The 16,560-nt window shown below is 40.3% G+C and overlaps 1 protein-coding gene across 2 annotated transcripts; it reads right to left on the reverse strand.

The window, feature by feature from the left end:
- Window positions 1-1,811: 1,811 nt before the first annotated feature.
- On the reverse strand, window positions 1,812-14,851 carry LOC114583095 (butyrophilin subfamily 3 member A3-like). Of its 2 annotated transcripts, none has more exons than XM_077917198.1 (13): window positions 14,815-14,851; window positions 13,158-13,257; window positions 12,768-12,839; window positions 11,525-11,800; window positions 10,914-11,012; window positions 9,094-9,120; window positions 8,667-8,693; window positions 7,767-7,793; window positions 6,582-6,608; window positions 5,689-5,715; window positions 5,015-5,035; window positions 4,890-4,916; window positions 1,812-3,234 (listed from the first exon to the last, which is right to left on the reverse strand). In XM_077917198.1, the coding sequence occupies exons 2-13, from the start codon at window positions 13,177-13,179 to the stop codon at window positions 2,696-2,698; spliced, it is 1,191 nt and encodes a 396-aa protein (XP_077773324.1). In that variant the 5' UTR covers window positions 13,180-13,257; window positions 14,815-14,851; the 3' UTR covers window positions 1,812-2,695. The 2 variants fall into 2 exon arrangements, with proteins under 2 accessions (XP_077773324.1, XP_077773325.1); XM_077917199.1 differs by lacking the exon at window positions 14,815-14,851 and adding an exon at window positions 14,279-14,539.
- Between the last annotated feature and the right edge of the window lie 1,709 nt (window positions 14,852-16,560).

Genomic DNA, 16,560 nt, shown 5'->3' on the forward strand with positions numbered 1-16,560 from the left:
CTCACACCAGACCGTGGGACCAAAAGACAGAACCACTTGTCTTTCTCCTTCAGAATGAGGTACTGGCTTCTGGAAGTGCAGCGCTGGCATCTGGAAGTATGTTGGCTGGAAAGTCGAGTTGTTGTAGGTTTCAAAGCAGTGGCAGGTGTGATGGCCACAGTGGACATGCCACTGTGCGGGGTAGGGGGAAATGGTGATCCCCAAGGGAGGAAGCTGAGAGCCAAGAGACAGGGGGCAGCTCCTGATTGAGACGGGGTGCAGCTCCTATGGTCCTGTCCATAGGAGCCAACTCCTAGAGGTCAAGATTACTTCATCTCCTCTAAAATGTTTGAGGGGGCCTCCCCCCCCCCATTGATGGGCATTGCCATCCAAATGGTGTATGCATGCTGTGTCTTGTGATCGATTATGCTGGGCGGGACTTATCTCTCCCTTCAATATATCATAAAAGTGGGCACCCTTGGTCCTGCCACTCTCACTGGCATGCTGGAGAGGGCCTTCTTGGTGGCTGCTCCCAGACTCAAGAACTCCCTAGAGGAGCTAGACTGGCTGTCTCTTTGTCCTTCTGCCAGCAGCTGAAGACCTTGTTCCAACAGCCTTTGGGAAACTGTCTGCTTTTAATGAAACGGCTGATGTCGTGATGTTTTTATTGACATTATTTGTATGTTTTAAACAGATTTTATAGACATGTATCATTTTAATTCTATCAGTGTTTAATTGTTTTTAATTATTGTTTTTCTATGCTTTTAGTGATTCTTGTTTTATCTGCAAGCTACCTTTAATTCTATTAGGGAAAAAGGCATGTTGTCAACAACAACAACAACAAATGTTCCTTCCCTTTTACCTTGACTGCCTTAATATTTGGCTTCGAAGGTTGTGCATCACCACATTGCACATATCTTTTGCACTTAGAAGTTTCTCAATGTGTGTAGGCTCCCTGCATGATTTATAACCTCTGTTATTTTTCCTAGGGTTGAGCTAAATGTATGACCTTGCAGCTTTCACTACACTTGTCCTCTACATAAAAGTAAGGCAACAGTGGTGAACAACGAGCTTAGGACTTCCCATTCAGCCTGCAAGTCCACGTGGCCAAGCCACATCTATCTGCCCTACCTCTGAAGTCATATGTAACCATCTCTGCTTGCAAATTTATTCCAATTCATGTATGCAAAGGAAAAACTGTCACAAGATGTCAGATGATAGACAAGTAGGTGGCCCCACAATCTTTGTCAAACTTGGCTGGTGGTGTTGGAAAGGTAAGGATCCAGTACACTGGGTAGATCCAATTCCTCACCCTGTGACTCATGGAGAGAGCTAATGGCAACAGGATATAGGATAAGTTGTGCTATACATTCCAGAGCGTGAGAATGAGTTGACACAGGGCTGTCATGTTTGGTGAAAGTCTCAATTCTTTTTAGTAATGAGTAGTTCTGTCCCTAGTCATTGTTCTTTAATTTCCAGTAATAGGATTACTGATCTAAATAAAAATGTTGTGATCAGAATAAACTGTCAAATAGCTTCTTCAAGGAGGAATATTATTGCCCATCCCAGAAGTTACACCATATGTCTGCAGTTTATAAGTTCCAGATTCTAAACCCACTGACAATTGTCTCATTTTTGCTTATGTAACTGACCGTATAAAAATTCCAGCACTTGATGAAAAAGGTACAAAGATATAATCAATATGTTAGTACATATATTGTGTTGAAAAAAGTAGTGACATAACAAGTAGTCCTTCTCTGCTGCTTACAGTTGAAGACCATGAGACTGATGATTGCAGTCTGTGATATCAGAGTAATTTCATATTTCATAACTCTTCTTTCAAATTTATTTATTTTTCTATTATTAATATACCAAGAAAAATCAAATATCCATATTATATATATTTTTTAAAAAATAACAATATACAAAATATTTTATTTTAATGATCACTATTCACAGTAGATTTCATACTAGGTTTCCTGGTCTTCTCCAGTTATTGATATGTACAGAATTGCTGACCAATCTATCATTTTCTTAATATAGCACCAAGGCTTGGTTCAGTGCTTGGTAGTGCATATTATATTTTTTTTCTGAAAAGGATCACAGTTTTATCCATGAAATTTGGCATTTCAGAAATGTTTATAGTATCTTGTGCTTTTGAGGCTATTGGATGTTCTGCATATTCTGCAAAACAAAACAAAATCCAACAATCTGGAACACCAACAACCCAAACCTGTTGCATATCTGAAGAGATAAGACACATTAGTAACTTGTGGCATGTGCTCTCCAGGGTCAAAATCAATACAAAAAAAGCTAATCCAAATGTCTGTGATTCCTTCAGTAGCTGAAAAGAGCAGGAAGGATGTCTCATTTTTTCTGCGTCTAGAATGAACCTGTCTTCTTCTGAACCAGATCTAGTAACATCTGCAACCGATACCTGCCTTTTGGTTTCTGTTTCCAGGATAACACTCCCACCATCAATCACATTAGGCTGGTTCAATAATATATGATTATCATCTGACGGAAGCAACATCTAACAATGATGACTTGCAACACAGGCAGAACACCTCACTTCAAAAGTTAGGCTTCCTAATGGAGAATTTACATTAACTATGAGTAATTAGGTGTAAAAAAAAATAATAATCAAAGGAGCAGGTGTAAACCAGTCCTTACACAAGGCTCTGTGACATGTAGAAAACATGGGAAGTACTTTCTTTCACAGGGTTATTAAACATTTAGGGATGCTAACTGATCGGACTTCCAAGAACCTATCATCACTCCCAGGATTGAAGAATGGATACATTTTCTCAGAGAATTCATGAGGGATTGACCGAATAGGGCACATCTTCTGGACATTATAAAATGAAAGCACTTGCTCATTCATGTCCAGAAAAACACCTATAACTTCACATTCTTCATTCTGGCCATCAGTTAGGCTATTTCCTCCAGTGCAATGAAACTTACCCTGGAACCATCGTATACCAATATATCCCTCCTCCAGTGGCGTTTCCAGCTTCTCCTCTTCTAGCCTTTTTCTTGCAGTTATAGTAATTACTCCCAGCTCCCACTCACATTTGTGTCCAACCTCCACCTCCCAGTACTTCTCCCCCTCACTATACCCCTCATTTGCCACTGCAATCAGAGGTCCTTTGGGATCTTTCGGTTGTTCTAAGGGGAAACGGTTATATTTGACTTTATTCTTCTCTTTGATGATGAGTTTGGCATGTGTGCATTTCGGATCCAGAGTGACATCGACTAGAGAGCAGGAAGAAACAATAATGCCATTTACAAAAAGAAGACTGTTACTATCAATATTAAACACAGGGATCTTTTTGTGTGTGAGGTTATTGCTTGTGGACCCCTTGCAGTGGTATGGTGAACTATATCTGACCCACCTCATAAACCACTGTCCAATTACATTCCACCACATCGTTGAGTATTACCACCATATGGAGTCTAATTTAATGCACTCTCCATCTTGTGTTTATGCAGTGCTTTTTCTGGGGGTACACAGGCGTACGCATACCCCTAAACATTTTGTGAATCTAAGTTTGGCCTCATTGAGGGGCAGTATTTCAATATGAGTAGGAAAATGAGAGTACCCCTAAACATATTTTTAATAGAAAAAAAGCACTGTGTTTATGACTTCTAGACTGGAATGAAGAATGTGAGGAAAAAATATTTCTAACATCAAAAATGCTTTTACTTTGAACTGTTCTGCGCTGAACATTTTTTTTTTAAAATTTCAACCAAGGATTATGGTTGTTGACTTCAGTGTAATATAGACAGAAACATACTTTTAAACTGATAATGTTGAACCCAGCATCAGCTTTTGAAATCAATGCTCTAATCTAGCTATTTGCTATATGGGAAAAGGACATCTGGAGTGTCCCTAAATACAAGGACTTTCTAACTTGGCACATCAATTGCCCCCTCAACTGATGTAAATGGAATTCTCATGTAGTTCTAGTGTACACTTGAAAATGTTGGCAACAGTAAGATAAATTCAACAGTGTAAATAAGTTTTGATGGATGTAATAATGGAATACTGAATGGTTAGTTTATGTAAAATATGCAGGGATTTATGATATGTGAAATGAACCATGGAAAGAGAAGTAGGGAAGTCATTGATATTTTACGGATGTATAAATGAGTATTCTAAATTGTAAAACAGAAAATTTAATAAAAATTATATATATAAAGAAAGTGCTTTTTCTGGGGGGGACACAGGGGTATGCATACCCCTAAACATTTTGTGAATCTTTGTACTTTTGTCCATTCACTATATTTATTTTTCCCAATTTGAACTATTAAATTGTGATTTTCTTGTGTCAAAATGAGAGTACCCCTAAACATTTTTAAAGAAAAAAAGCACTGTATAGAGGAATTCTTATGTAGTTCTAGATTGAAGTGAAGACCAAAATAGTTATGACTTTCACTATACATCCATAGGCAATATGCATATTTCTAAAGTGCAGGTTGCAATTGTTGTGGGGAGTTTATAGTTATCAGAATCACAGCAGATGAATAAGGGAAGTTTAACCCTTTTGGATTTTGCTGTGGTCCAGATGAAAATTGCTCCTCCATTGATGCTGCTTGCATTGGGAAGATGGGTCTCGTTGGTGCCAACATTCACAGCAACGAATATGCAGATAGCAGCTTTGGGGGTGTGATTTTTGTCAGGAATGTAGTCGGTCAAAGGAAGAGAGTTAAACTCCCCACCCTCCTGCAATAATTTATTAGTCTTCTGAGATACTGATAATTATCACTTCCCAACACCACTATTTGCATTTTTAAAAATGGGCACACTAAATGCAAGGAAGCCTTTAATATACTATACTATCTCATTTGGCCTTGAAGATATAGACTGACAACTGCTAAAGGTGTTCTATATTCACAAATGATCATACCTGCACAGGACAATGCCCTCCTGAACTCTGCAATGTAAAACAATAGGTAAGCGTGAGATTTGCAATGGTGCAACAGTTTACATTTAAAGAATGTAAGAATCAGAACATGTTTTGATCCAACTCACCTAGTTCATGCTCAGCCTTTGCTGTAAATGAAGATATTAATCAATCAGCAACTGTTTCACAAATGTCTTCTGACAAAACATAGATAATGTGAGTGTTTCAACCAATCAGATGGAATGGCTTTAAAACTAAGTATGGAGAAATAAAGAAGTGCAAGGTTTTTGCTCAATTCTTCTTCAGTTGAAGCTGAATGTAGCCTGAGTTTAGGTCTTAAGTGTAGTTTATAAGTTAAAGTATAGCTGTAGACCTCAGATCAATGCATAACTTCAATAAATAAAAAGACCTAAAATGCAAATTAAAGGGGGGCACACTTTGAGGGTGGCTTTTGCATCCTGACTCTGGAATGCCTTATAACCTCTTAGTCAAGCAGCAAGTTGTATCCTCCCTTGAAAGATTCACATGGCAGAGAAAATAATGTTTCTTCCAGGGCCTATCTGAGGGCAAAAAGTACCTCAACAAGATAGCCACTTTTCTTGTCAGTGACACTACTAGTTGTTTGCCCTGGCAGGTGCATTCCATGGCTTGTAAGTGCAGTGGGGAGGGGGGGAATAGGAAACAAAGACGATTTAAACCTCATGTGTGAAAACAGCCTCTGGGTGAACAAAAAACATATGTGAGTGTTGCACCGTCCATCCACTCAGTCACGTTACTGAATATTACTGAAAATCATCCTTACCAAATTCTTCTTGCACTTTCCTGAATTCTGCAAATGAACAAAATGAAAAGGATCAATATTTTATGAATACAAGCAAGGTAGGGCTTTTCAATTTGCCTTTTAGAATGTTTAAGATTAGCTTAGTTTTTTTAGTTTAGTTTTTCTATACAGTACCCAGAAACAATCAGAACTATCTATCCATCCATCCTAAAATTTAAGGCAGGTATCATTATCTAATTATATATACTGTTATTAGATCAGATTTGATTTGCGGATATCAAAACATTTTGCACTACATTCTGAGGACTAGGACCTTAGAGATTTTTTAAATATTAAGCAGTTTAAAAATAATTATAAATACACCAACTTCTAAAGTAGTACAGTCATACCTCGGGTTAAATTAGCTTCAGGCTGAGCATTTTCAGGCTGTGTTCCGCGGCGACCCGGAAGTAACAGAACGGGTTACTTCCGGGTTTTGCTGCTTGCGCATGCGTAGATGTTCAAAATGACATCATGTGCAGAAGTGGTGAATCGCGACCTGCGCATACACAGACGTGGGTTGCGTTCTGCTCAGGATGCGAACAGGGCTCCGGAACGGATCCCGTTCACATCCAGAGGTACCACTGTATTTCCTTGGCTAGAAGGTGCAGCAATGAATTTCCTCTTCATATTTAGTATCTACTAGACCATTCAATACAATCTCTATTTTATGATTAAATGTCAGTGGGCTTCATCTGCCTAGCTGCCAGGTTCAAGTTATGGCAGCTGCAGCTGGAGAGAAAATAAGGCTGTAAAAGGAAGAGTGGCTGCAGCAACCCTGTGAGATGGGTGAGGTACAGATAAATTATTATTATTACAGGTATTATTATTAAGAATTCGACTAGTTGACATCCCTGCTAGTGCTATGGAATTACCTTTTCTTGTTTCTTCTTTTACTTTCTCTGAATAATAAAAGAGTGATAGAGTTAGTCACATGGTGAGCAAAGTATTATTAAATTGTTAAAAATATGTAACAAGTGAAATGTACAAGTTGATGTTTCTGTTTTATCTGTAAGCTGCCACGAGTCCCTGTCAGGGAAAGAGGCAGGATACAGTGGTGCCCCGCAAGACGAACGCCTCGCAAGACGGAAAACCCGCTAGACGAAAGGGTTTTCCGTTTTGGAGGTGCTTCGCAAAACGAATTTCCCTATGGGCTTCCTTCGCAAGACGAAAGCCCATAGGGAAATCTCCGGGACAGCGGGGAAGCGCAGCGCGTCTTCCCCACTGTCCTCGGACCTCCTCCGAAGGCTGGCGGCGGGCGGAGGGACCTCCTCCCGCCGCCAGCCTTCGTTTCTCCGCTATCCCGGACGGCTTTTGAAGGCAGGCAGGGGGGAGCAAAGACCTTTGCCCCCCGCCGGCCTTCAGAAGAGGTCCAGGACCTCTTCTGAAGGCCGGCGGGGGGGGAAGTCTTTGCTCCCCCCTGCCTGCCTTCCCGGGAGAGCGGAGAAACGCAGCGTGTTTCTCCACTGTCCCGGACGGCTTTTGAAGGCAGGCGGGGGGGAGCAAAGACTTTCGCCCCCCCGCCGGCCTTCAGAAGAGGTCCTGGACCTCTTCTGAAGGCCGGCGGGGGGCGAAAGTCTTTGTCCCCCCTGCCTGCCTTCCCGGGGGCTTTTAAATCGCCCCGGGACAGCGGAGAAGTCCCCCGCTGTCCCGGGGCTTTTTAAAATGCTGGCGGGCGGCAGCGGAGGCTTCGCTCCTGCCCGCCAGCATTTTAAGATCGCCCCGGACAGCGGAGAAGTCCCCCGCTGTCCCGGGGTTTTTTAAAATGCTGGGGGTGGGAAGAAAAGCCCTTGGTCGCAAGACGACAAAACTTGCGGAACGAATTAATTTCGTCTTGCGAGGCACCACTGTATAAACAAATATAATAATGGTGATGGTGATGATAATGTATTGACAGTGAAATTTTATGTGTGGCACATGGATCTCCATAGCAGTTGTGCAAACTTCATTTCTAACTGTGTCTGGGAACAAACACAGAATGATATCTGTGTGAAATCTACAATGAATGACCCCAATGTATTGTACCATTATGACAGGCAGAAACTGAATGGGACTCTTACCTAGTTCCCATTGAAGCTTTGCTTTTTCTTAAAGAGAGAGAGAGAAGAGAAATATTATTGTCATCTGTGGATAATGAGGGGGAACGCACATGAATGCACTGTGATTTGGAAGAGAGCTGTACTCTGAATTTCATTATGTTTTTAGTGGGCTTTTCAAAGCTATAAACTAAAAGCATATCCTTAATCAGATTTTAAAGCCACATTTCAGATGTAACATTCACATTCAAATCAGCAAGACCTTTAAAGCCACTAGCATTTACCAGATTATGCCATATATCGAAGAAGAAGAAGAAGAAGAAGAAGAAGAAGAAGAAGAAGAAGAAGAAGAAGAAGAAGAAGAAGAAGAAGGAGGAGAAGGGGATTCTGTTGGGCATCAGTGGTAACATCCAACTACAAAAGCTGGCCTTCGGGAAATGGGGAATTAAAGATCTGACCCACTGGCAGTATCTCACCTTCCAGTTCTGGTTTGGGTTTTATATTCCAGAAAACCAGCAACTGATACTAGATAGATATCCAAGACACATACACAGGAAGTGTGCACGCTTCATTATGAATGGGAGGTAAACATTTCTCTTTCAGTTCATAGATATTATCTACTGGCTGTACTCATATATTCTTCCCCTGCACAATATACTAAAGCTCACTGTTGGAAACTAGCCAACGGACTATGCCATAAACAGTGCTGGCCCCAGATGCAGAGGGCAAGTCAAGCGGAGGGTGTAGCTCCAGGCCAGCACTCTTGTCCCAGACCAGAGGGGACAGGCAAATGAGAAAGAGCAGGAGCAATGCCATGGGATTCCAGTGCCAGGGGATGCCCAATGGTGGCAGTCATGGAAGTAAACATATTTAGGGTAATTCATATGCAATTCTAATAAGGACAAGTAGAAAATCCATGCTTACCTTCCTCTAATGCTAACGTTTCATTTTCTGCAAATGGGGAGGGATATATTAGTATTATTAACATTTGTTCAGTGCACTTTACAAAACGTTTGAATACAAAATCTTAAAATGATGATCAACTTATGAAACATTTAAAATCCATATCGCAGAATATCTAATTATCGGGTGGGTGTGCAATAAAAACACTAATATCCATGCTCTGTTATGTAATGTATGGAAACCCAGCCAGCTTTTTGGGGGGGATGGGGTTAATAAATAATAAAACTATTATTACTTCAAACCTTAAAACAAACAATGTATAAACTTTCAGCCCTAGTTAGGACTTGAATGGCTTCACTCTGCCCCACCCAGCCGACTTTGCTCAGCCCCTTATTCCCCCTGTTAACGCAATCCCATAAATCATTCCATAAAGTGATACAGTGATTACCTGAAAAAGCAATCTTCCAACGATCGTCTGAAATAAAATAAAGAACAAGATTTTTAATATATTTTCTATTTTTATATGCATGTTCTTTGTTTATGGGGGAAACCACTCTCAGCATTATGTAACAATAAATGTTCGGTTCTGAGCAGGTGCATGCTTAACAGGAGACCATAGACAACCCTGGCTCTATGATGTGATGGTCTAAACCACTGAGCCTCTTGGGCTTGCTGATCAGAAGGTTGGCTATTCGAATGCCCACTACAGGGTGAACTGCCGTTGCTCTGTCCCAGCTCCTGCCAACCTAGCAGTTCAAAAGCATGCCAATGCAAGTAGATAAATAGGTACCACTGTAGCGGGAAGGTAAACGGTGTTTCTGTGTGCTCTGGTTTCCATCTCGGTGTTCCGTTGCACCAGAAGCGGTTTAGTCATCCTGGCCACATGACCCGGAAATCTATCTGTGGACAAAGGCCGGCTCCCTCAGCCTGAAAAGCGAGATAAGAGCCTCAACCCCATAACTGCCTTTGACTGGACTTAACTGTCCAGGGGTCCTTTACCTTTTTTTTTTTTAAAAAAAAAAAACAACCACACCTTACATGCCATTCTTGAGGTTTTAGGTGCACACTTCTATGATAGAGCCAGTATGGAATGGTCTGGGCCAAGAGGATTTGCCTGAGGCAAAATGTACCATACCACATCTCAGTGTTGTGGCCGCTCACTGCCACTACCTGCAAGTACACCAGCATTACGGTGGCCTGCTTGAGTTTAGGTCTGAAGTGCTGTGATGAAGTGGGTTATGGGGAGAGGGGGCTGGAGGGCTGCCCTCTCCAAAGTCTCCAGGCTGGTGCTGCACAGCTGCAAAGTCCAAACGCTTCCTTCCTGTTTGCCTTTTCACTCAAAGTCTTTGCTCGCTTTTCCTCCAGCACCACCACCAGGCTGCTAGCAATGCGGCTGCAGCAGTGGGCGATGCCTTCATTGGAGGCCAGCTCCACCACTGCTGTGGCACCTGCTGCTTGAGGTGGCCATCTTACATTGCCTCATGGGCACAGTGGCCCTAGGAATGGTGGTGTCAGATTAGGCCCCCAGAGACAAGAGTTCAAATCCTGACTCTGCCATGAAGCTCACCTTGAACCAGTCACTGTTCTGCTTAATTTATTTATGTGATGGCACATCCATAATCACTGACACATGCCCTTCTGGCCTGCACTCTTTTATAAAGACTTCAGGAATGAGGTTATTACCCGTCTTTTATTGTGCATTCCGGGTCGCCCAGCCACTGCCACAGTGTCCTTTCTCTTGGCACCTGATCAAGATGAGCAGGTGACAGCAAAGGTTGTAAGGTTTTTAGCTGGGGCAATTAGAATAAAATCCACTATTTGACTATTGATTCAAAACCCTAAAATGTATTTTATATAATTGACTTTTTTATTTTTATTCTTTGTTGTTTTATTGTTATGGCCAATGGTTGACACAAATAAAGATTCATTCATGTATGCCACTATAAGTTTCTTGGAATAGAGATGGGATACAATTGTAATAATAACTACTACAACAATAATAGTGAAATTTCCGTTGTACACCTGACATGTGTACACCAGCCCCTATAGAAAGTATGGAAGTGGTGTAAACCTAGTTATAGATTAACTTCATATTCTGAATTTTCTTGTTCTGCTTGTGGTTATTTATATACCCTAATGCACATCCAATCCATCTCTCTCTCTCTCCAAATCCAGAAACATGATGATAAAGATATCCCACACCCATTTAATGTGTCTCTCTCTGTGTGTGTCTTCGTGTTCATGTTCTGGAACAATGGGAAAACTTACGGTTTAGTTTCAAATAGGTGAAAATTATGACATTGATGATAAGTACTGCAATGACGAAGAAGCCAACCATACAGAGGGAGGTGGAAGGGAAAAAGATATCTGTGAATAGAACAAAGTCAACAGTTAGAAGATCTTCTCTGCTTTTTCTTTTTTTCTTTTTAATTCGTCCATAGGAAACAATAAGCACAGTTTAAACCAAGTTTCAAAATAATAATGATAAATAAATATGAATATCTACAGATAGCAGAAAAGACACCTGGCAAATTCTGCATCCATTGACAGAATTCTTTAGTTCAGACCAATGTGGAGCCATAAAGCAACTTGAACAACAATTTATGTTTTTTGTTATATCTCAAATCTTCACAGGATTAATTTTCCTAGTCCTATGGACCATGTAGGAAAGCAACATTAAAGTAAATCGTACTCAGAAGACTGGATTTATTCTTTCTTTGCTCCTAATCCTCAATATGCATAGGCAACTTATTTCACTTAATAATGTTCCCCCAAAAGTTTATACTATTGTTAGGGAGCATTGTGAATATTCATTGTTAACACTGTGTTCATTCTACACATTCATCACCAGTTTCTATACAGCACCGTTTCTCATTCACCTGCAATTACAAGGGATGTTGATCCTATTGGTGTATTTGAAGATTTACTGGTGATTCTGCAGGAGACAGCACTCCCAGAACCCCATTCTAGAAGAACAGAATTTTCAATGCTGCTTTTGCCCAGAGTGGTTGGAGTAGCAGAAAGTTCCTGTCCTTTGCCATCCATCCATGACAGCTGCAGAAGCTCAGGAGATCTCACATTCTCAGATTTGCAGACAAGTCTGATCCCACTACCCTCATATTGGTCAAGAACAATCAAAGGGCTTGTACTGTTACCTAAAGAGATAGGAAGATAGTTCAGTGTGAAGCATAAACACCAATAAATATTTGGGCAAAATTTGTATTTATTTCTGTAATCTGGGCTACATAAAGCAATGATATTCAACTAGCGGTCTTGAAACTTGCATGCCAACCCAATCCTACCACCACTTAGTTTTTATAAAATAAATTGGAGAAGCAAACATATTGTAGAAAATCACAAGTGAGTCCTATGTTTTAGGGTAGAATTAATAGTGGTCACTGGGTTTGAAAAGATCAAAAAGTTCTAATATGAAGAACATGATGTTATCCACTATGTGAGCTGAATAGCAGGAAAAAACATTGGGCTCTGAGGTAACGCTTGTCAATTTCAAACTAACTCTATTTCAAAGAATGTAGAAAACATTCTCTAGTCATTCCCACTTATAAGAAGAATTGATTTGAGTGTGCTCAGAAATGATCATGTTTTCTGGTAACTGTGGCTTTAAAAGGTAGGCTTTCTTGGGGGCAGAATTATAAGCTCAATCTGAAGGATATTGAAACAGCAGTTACTGGAAAGGGCAATCACTTCTATGCATGCTCAAAACTGCATAGACAGGAAAAGGTGAACAAGACTGAACGCAAAATAGGTTTACTGATCATCAGCGGTTTGCACTAGATGATCATCAAGGTCCTTTACAGTTCTATAATTCCAACCCATTATTTGACTATTCACTGGATTAACCGTATGACCAGAAACTCAAATTAGCTGTCTTCTTGAGACACTGAAGGAGCTTTGTATCACTTTTAAGTTCATTGTTAAATCGAAGGGTCATCTTTAATATACGGTATTCTTTACCAATAAAAATAAAAGTCCCTCCAATTAAATCTTTAGTTAGTGACTGTCAATTAAATTGATTAAAGCTGACATTTCTAGTAAAAACAGAGCAGGGAACTGGCCAAGGCAATTACTTTTTTTAAAAAAAACACCACTCAGAATACTTACCAGTTGCTGAATAACTCATAATCAGGAATGGCAGCAAGTGAATGGCACTGTTCCTGGAGTTGGCGAGAACAGCTATGAAAGCAAAGAAGCATTTGAACATCAGTTTGGATAATTAAAAAATGTATAGGCAAAACCCACCTGGAAAGGGAATGAGAGTGGAATTCAAGAGGAGTTCTATTCTGTCACCAAGTTATTAAGGCTGTGATCCTGTACATTTCCATTCAGAAGAAAGCCATATTGAATTGAATGAGACTTATTCCCAGGTGAGTTAAAAGTCTCTTTTTGATTATAGTTCTCCAATTTTCCTTCACCCCTTATCCCCACAATATTTGTGGTTTTCTGTGGGTAATTTTGCTATGGTTTTTTTTGTAGAGATATAAAAAATCTTACCGCCTAAAAGTGGAATAATCATGATTTGGCTTGCAGTGCATGAAAAGTGATATGCTGTTGTTCTTGCTGTAGATTTTTCCAGTTAATGATTAATCATACACTGAAAGGGAAGCAGCGAAAGGGAAGGGGAATTGCATGAGTTGTGAGCTGATATGTAGGTGAAAAACTCCCTCGCTAAGCATTCAGCAATGAGACTGGGATGATCAGACCACTTAAACAAAAAGCTAGGCTACAGTGCTGTTGTGACTCCAGAACAATTTTAAGACAGGGTTAGCTAAGCTGTGGGCCTCCAGTTTTTGCTGACTACAATTACAATCAGTGCTGACCATGGCCATGCCTGCAAGGTCTGGTTGCAGTTGGTATCTGATAATGTCTGGATGGCCAGAAGTTCCTCGTTTCTGATTTCAGATCTGTAACAGGAGAGGAGATTCTAAGTAGACCTGACTTGGGACTCAGCTACATTAGTCAAAATACAGCGTTCTAAATGTGTTATAACACTGTGACACCGGATGGTGCTATAGAGTTCGATCCTTCGGCAATGTGATTTTGCATTGTGAGCTTTACAACGTGTTTTCCTGAAATGTTTTTTGATGTGTCTAGATCCAGCCTTGATCTTCTTAAAGTCTAAGAATTCATACAAACTCTTCATAAGGAGTTCTTACATTTAGGTGTAGGTGGTCCTTGGATGGAGAATAAGGACAGGCTGTGCCCAAACCACCTTCAAAAGGAAGGTGGCTACCAAAGAAAGCCCACCCCTACCAGCCAAACTTTCACATTCAAGATATTAAGCAGCTTGCCCAGGGAAGGGGAATCTGTGGCCTTCCAGATATTGATGGCTTCCATCAGCTTGAGCCAGCATGGTGAATGGTTGGGGAAGATGGGAGTTGTAGTACAACAACATTCAGAGAGCCACATCTTCCCCATCCCTGTTCAAGCCCATTTGCAGTTTAAGGAAAACCTAGGAGGCAAAATTCTCTCCAATTGATCACAAAAAAGGAAACTTCCTCCCACCTGCCAGTTTTGTGGAATAGAGTGCAAAGGCAGGGGAAACATGACATGTACTAGACCTCACTTAAAACACATTAAAACTATTTGTATTTGCATTCTAGCTGTTTTGTTACCTTAGGCTCCCACAGCATGATATTTCTGTCTCGAGGTTTGATGCAGCAGTGGGATAAGTCCAAAGAAATGGTAAGTCCAATTAGCTGTTCTGCAAGGGAAGCCCCCAAGAATGCTTTTTAGTTAATAAAGGCCTTCTAGATGCCCAAATAGGTATCCATATGAAAATGAAGTTGAATTGCCCATTAAGAGTCCTTCACTTGGCGTTCATTGTTTCATTGCTTATACATCTGGCACCTGAGGCAGATAATCTGCCTCCCCAGCAGTAACAATACAATAAAAGCGAATTAACAATTTGTTCCCACCATCTCTCACTCTATGTGCACCTACTCTCTCTCTCTCTCTCTCTCTCTCTCTCTCTCTCTCTCTCTCACACACACACAAACCACTAATAAGTCAATTGCACAGCAGTTTCCTCAATTTGAGGTCAAAGTGCTAAAACAGAAATTTAGATAGCATCAATGAAAAAGGACAGGTGGTCTTATTCTGTCCCTTTATGCCCACAAACTCTTGGCTTAGATAGAAAACTGTTGCTCACATATCAAGAGAGGAATTTATTCAGCCTGTCTCCACAATTCCTGGAATTGTGTGCCTTATAAGAAAAGAGGCTTTCACTTTTAATCCACCAGGACAGAAACAAACCTGATTTCCCACAACCGCTCCTTTTCCAAGAAAGGGTGGCTTTGACACTGCTGGCACTTTCAATTTGTTTTGTGGTTTTCAGTTCCTGACCTTTGCTCTCTGAAACACAAACACACACCTGAAAGGAAAAGGGGAGTAACAGAGGTGCATTTTTTTCTGAGCTCAGAATGGTTTTGTTATCCAAAAGCAATCAACAAAGGACTACCTCTTGCAGCTTCAACAGTCAGTTCCAAGCCAGGAAATGCAACTGGCACCTTTTGGAACACTGAAGAGCAAAGAGAGAAACTTGTGCCACAAACAACAACTAAAAGTTAAAGTGTGGATAATGTTAGCCCTGATGAATATTGTAATGCTTACAAATAACTTGGGTTACACAAAGTTTCAAGGTGTCAACGCCTTCACACGTCACTCTCAGGAACTATCAGGATTTCAGGATCTTCACACAAAAAGATGGTTTTTTCAAGAAATTTTGGCAGCAGAGGGAGAGAGGAGGGTTCACCCTTCCTGATTTTGAATTATATCATGCGGCTGCTGGGTTAGTTTGGATTCAGGACTGGATTACTCTAAAAAATACAGATGTGCTGTATTTATAATGAAGGGTTTCAATAACCAGTTTGGCTGGCACGCGTATTTGGTGTATGAGAAGGTGAAGGTGAAGGCTCACAAGGGGTTTTTGAACCATATAGTAAGAAAATCACTTTATAAAATATGGTTCAAATATAAAGATCTATTAGAACCCAAAATCCCCTTGCGGACCTCACCGACAGAAGCCCTGACTGTAAAAAAGAAAAACATGAAAGCAGAATGGGCCACATATAGAATGCTGTTAGAAGAAAACAATAATAAATTCATTTTTAAAAAAGAAATAAGGATATATCTGATGGACTGGTTACAATATTTTCAATTAAATGAGAGATTAAGTATGAATAGAAAGAAAGGATTCGAGAATGCAACATCTAAATTTGAAAAAAAATATAATATCATCAAAAGGGAAATATATCTCAAGGATGTACAATATTCTTCTTGAGTGGGAGGTAAAAGAGGAAGAAGTGAAAGGGGTAATGGTAAGGTGGGCCCAGGACCTTGGCTACAATATTTACATGGACTAGTGGGAGAAACTATGGAAGAAAGATATTAAGTTTATGGTGTGCTATAATCTCAGAGAAAACATCATGAAAATGCAATATAGTTGGCACCTTACCCCTGCCAAATTTGCTTAAATGTATAAAAAGAGATCAGAAGTTTACTGGAGGTGTAAAAAGGGTACAGGTTCTTATATGCATATGTGGTGGGAATGCACGGTAATTAGAGAATTCTGGGATTCCATTTATAATGAATTAAAAAAACTACTCAGGTTCTCATTCTCAAAAAAACCAGAGGCCTTCCTTTTAGGGATAATGTCATCAGAAATAAAAAATAATGGTAGACCACTCTTCATGTACACAACAACCGCAGCCAGGATTCTGGTGGCAATGAAATGGAAAAGTGAAAAGATTCCTACAGTAACTGAATGGTGGGTCCAAATGATAGAATATTTACAGTTGGCCATGATGACAGGGAGAGTCAGAGGATATCTGACATGGAAGATACACAATGAATGGAAAATATTTAAAGATTACTTGAAAAATTGTTGTAACAATAA

This window comes from Podarcis muralis, chromosome 13, assembly GCF_964188315.1.
Source record: "Podarcis muralis chromosome 13, rPodMur119.hap1.1, whole genome shotgun sequence".
NCBI lineage: Eukaryota > Metazoa > Chordata > Lepidosauria > Squamata > Lacertidae > Podarcis > Podarcis muralis.

Bases quoted from the DNA above. Each gene is read 5' to 3' on its own strand.
- LOC114583095 (XM_077917198.1), bottom strand. From the start codon at position 13,179: ATGATTATTCCACTTTTAGGCG. The intron at 9,121-10,913 runs GTAAGTTTTCCC...ATTTTATTTCAG, and splicing joins CACCTATTTGAAACTAAACC to ACGATCGTTGGAAGATTGCT. The intron at 6,609-7,766 runs GTAAGAGTCCCA...TTTATTATTCAG, and splicing joins AAAGCTTCAATGGGAACTAG to AGAAAGTAAAAGAAGAAACA.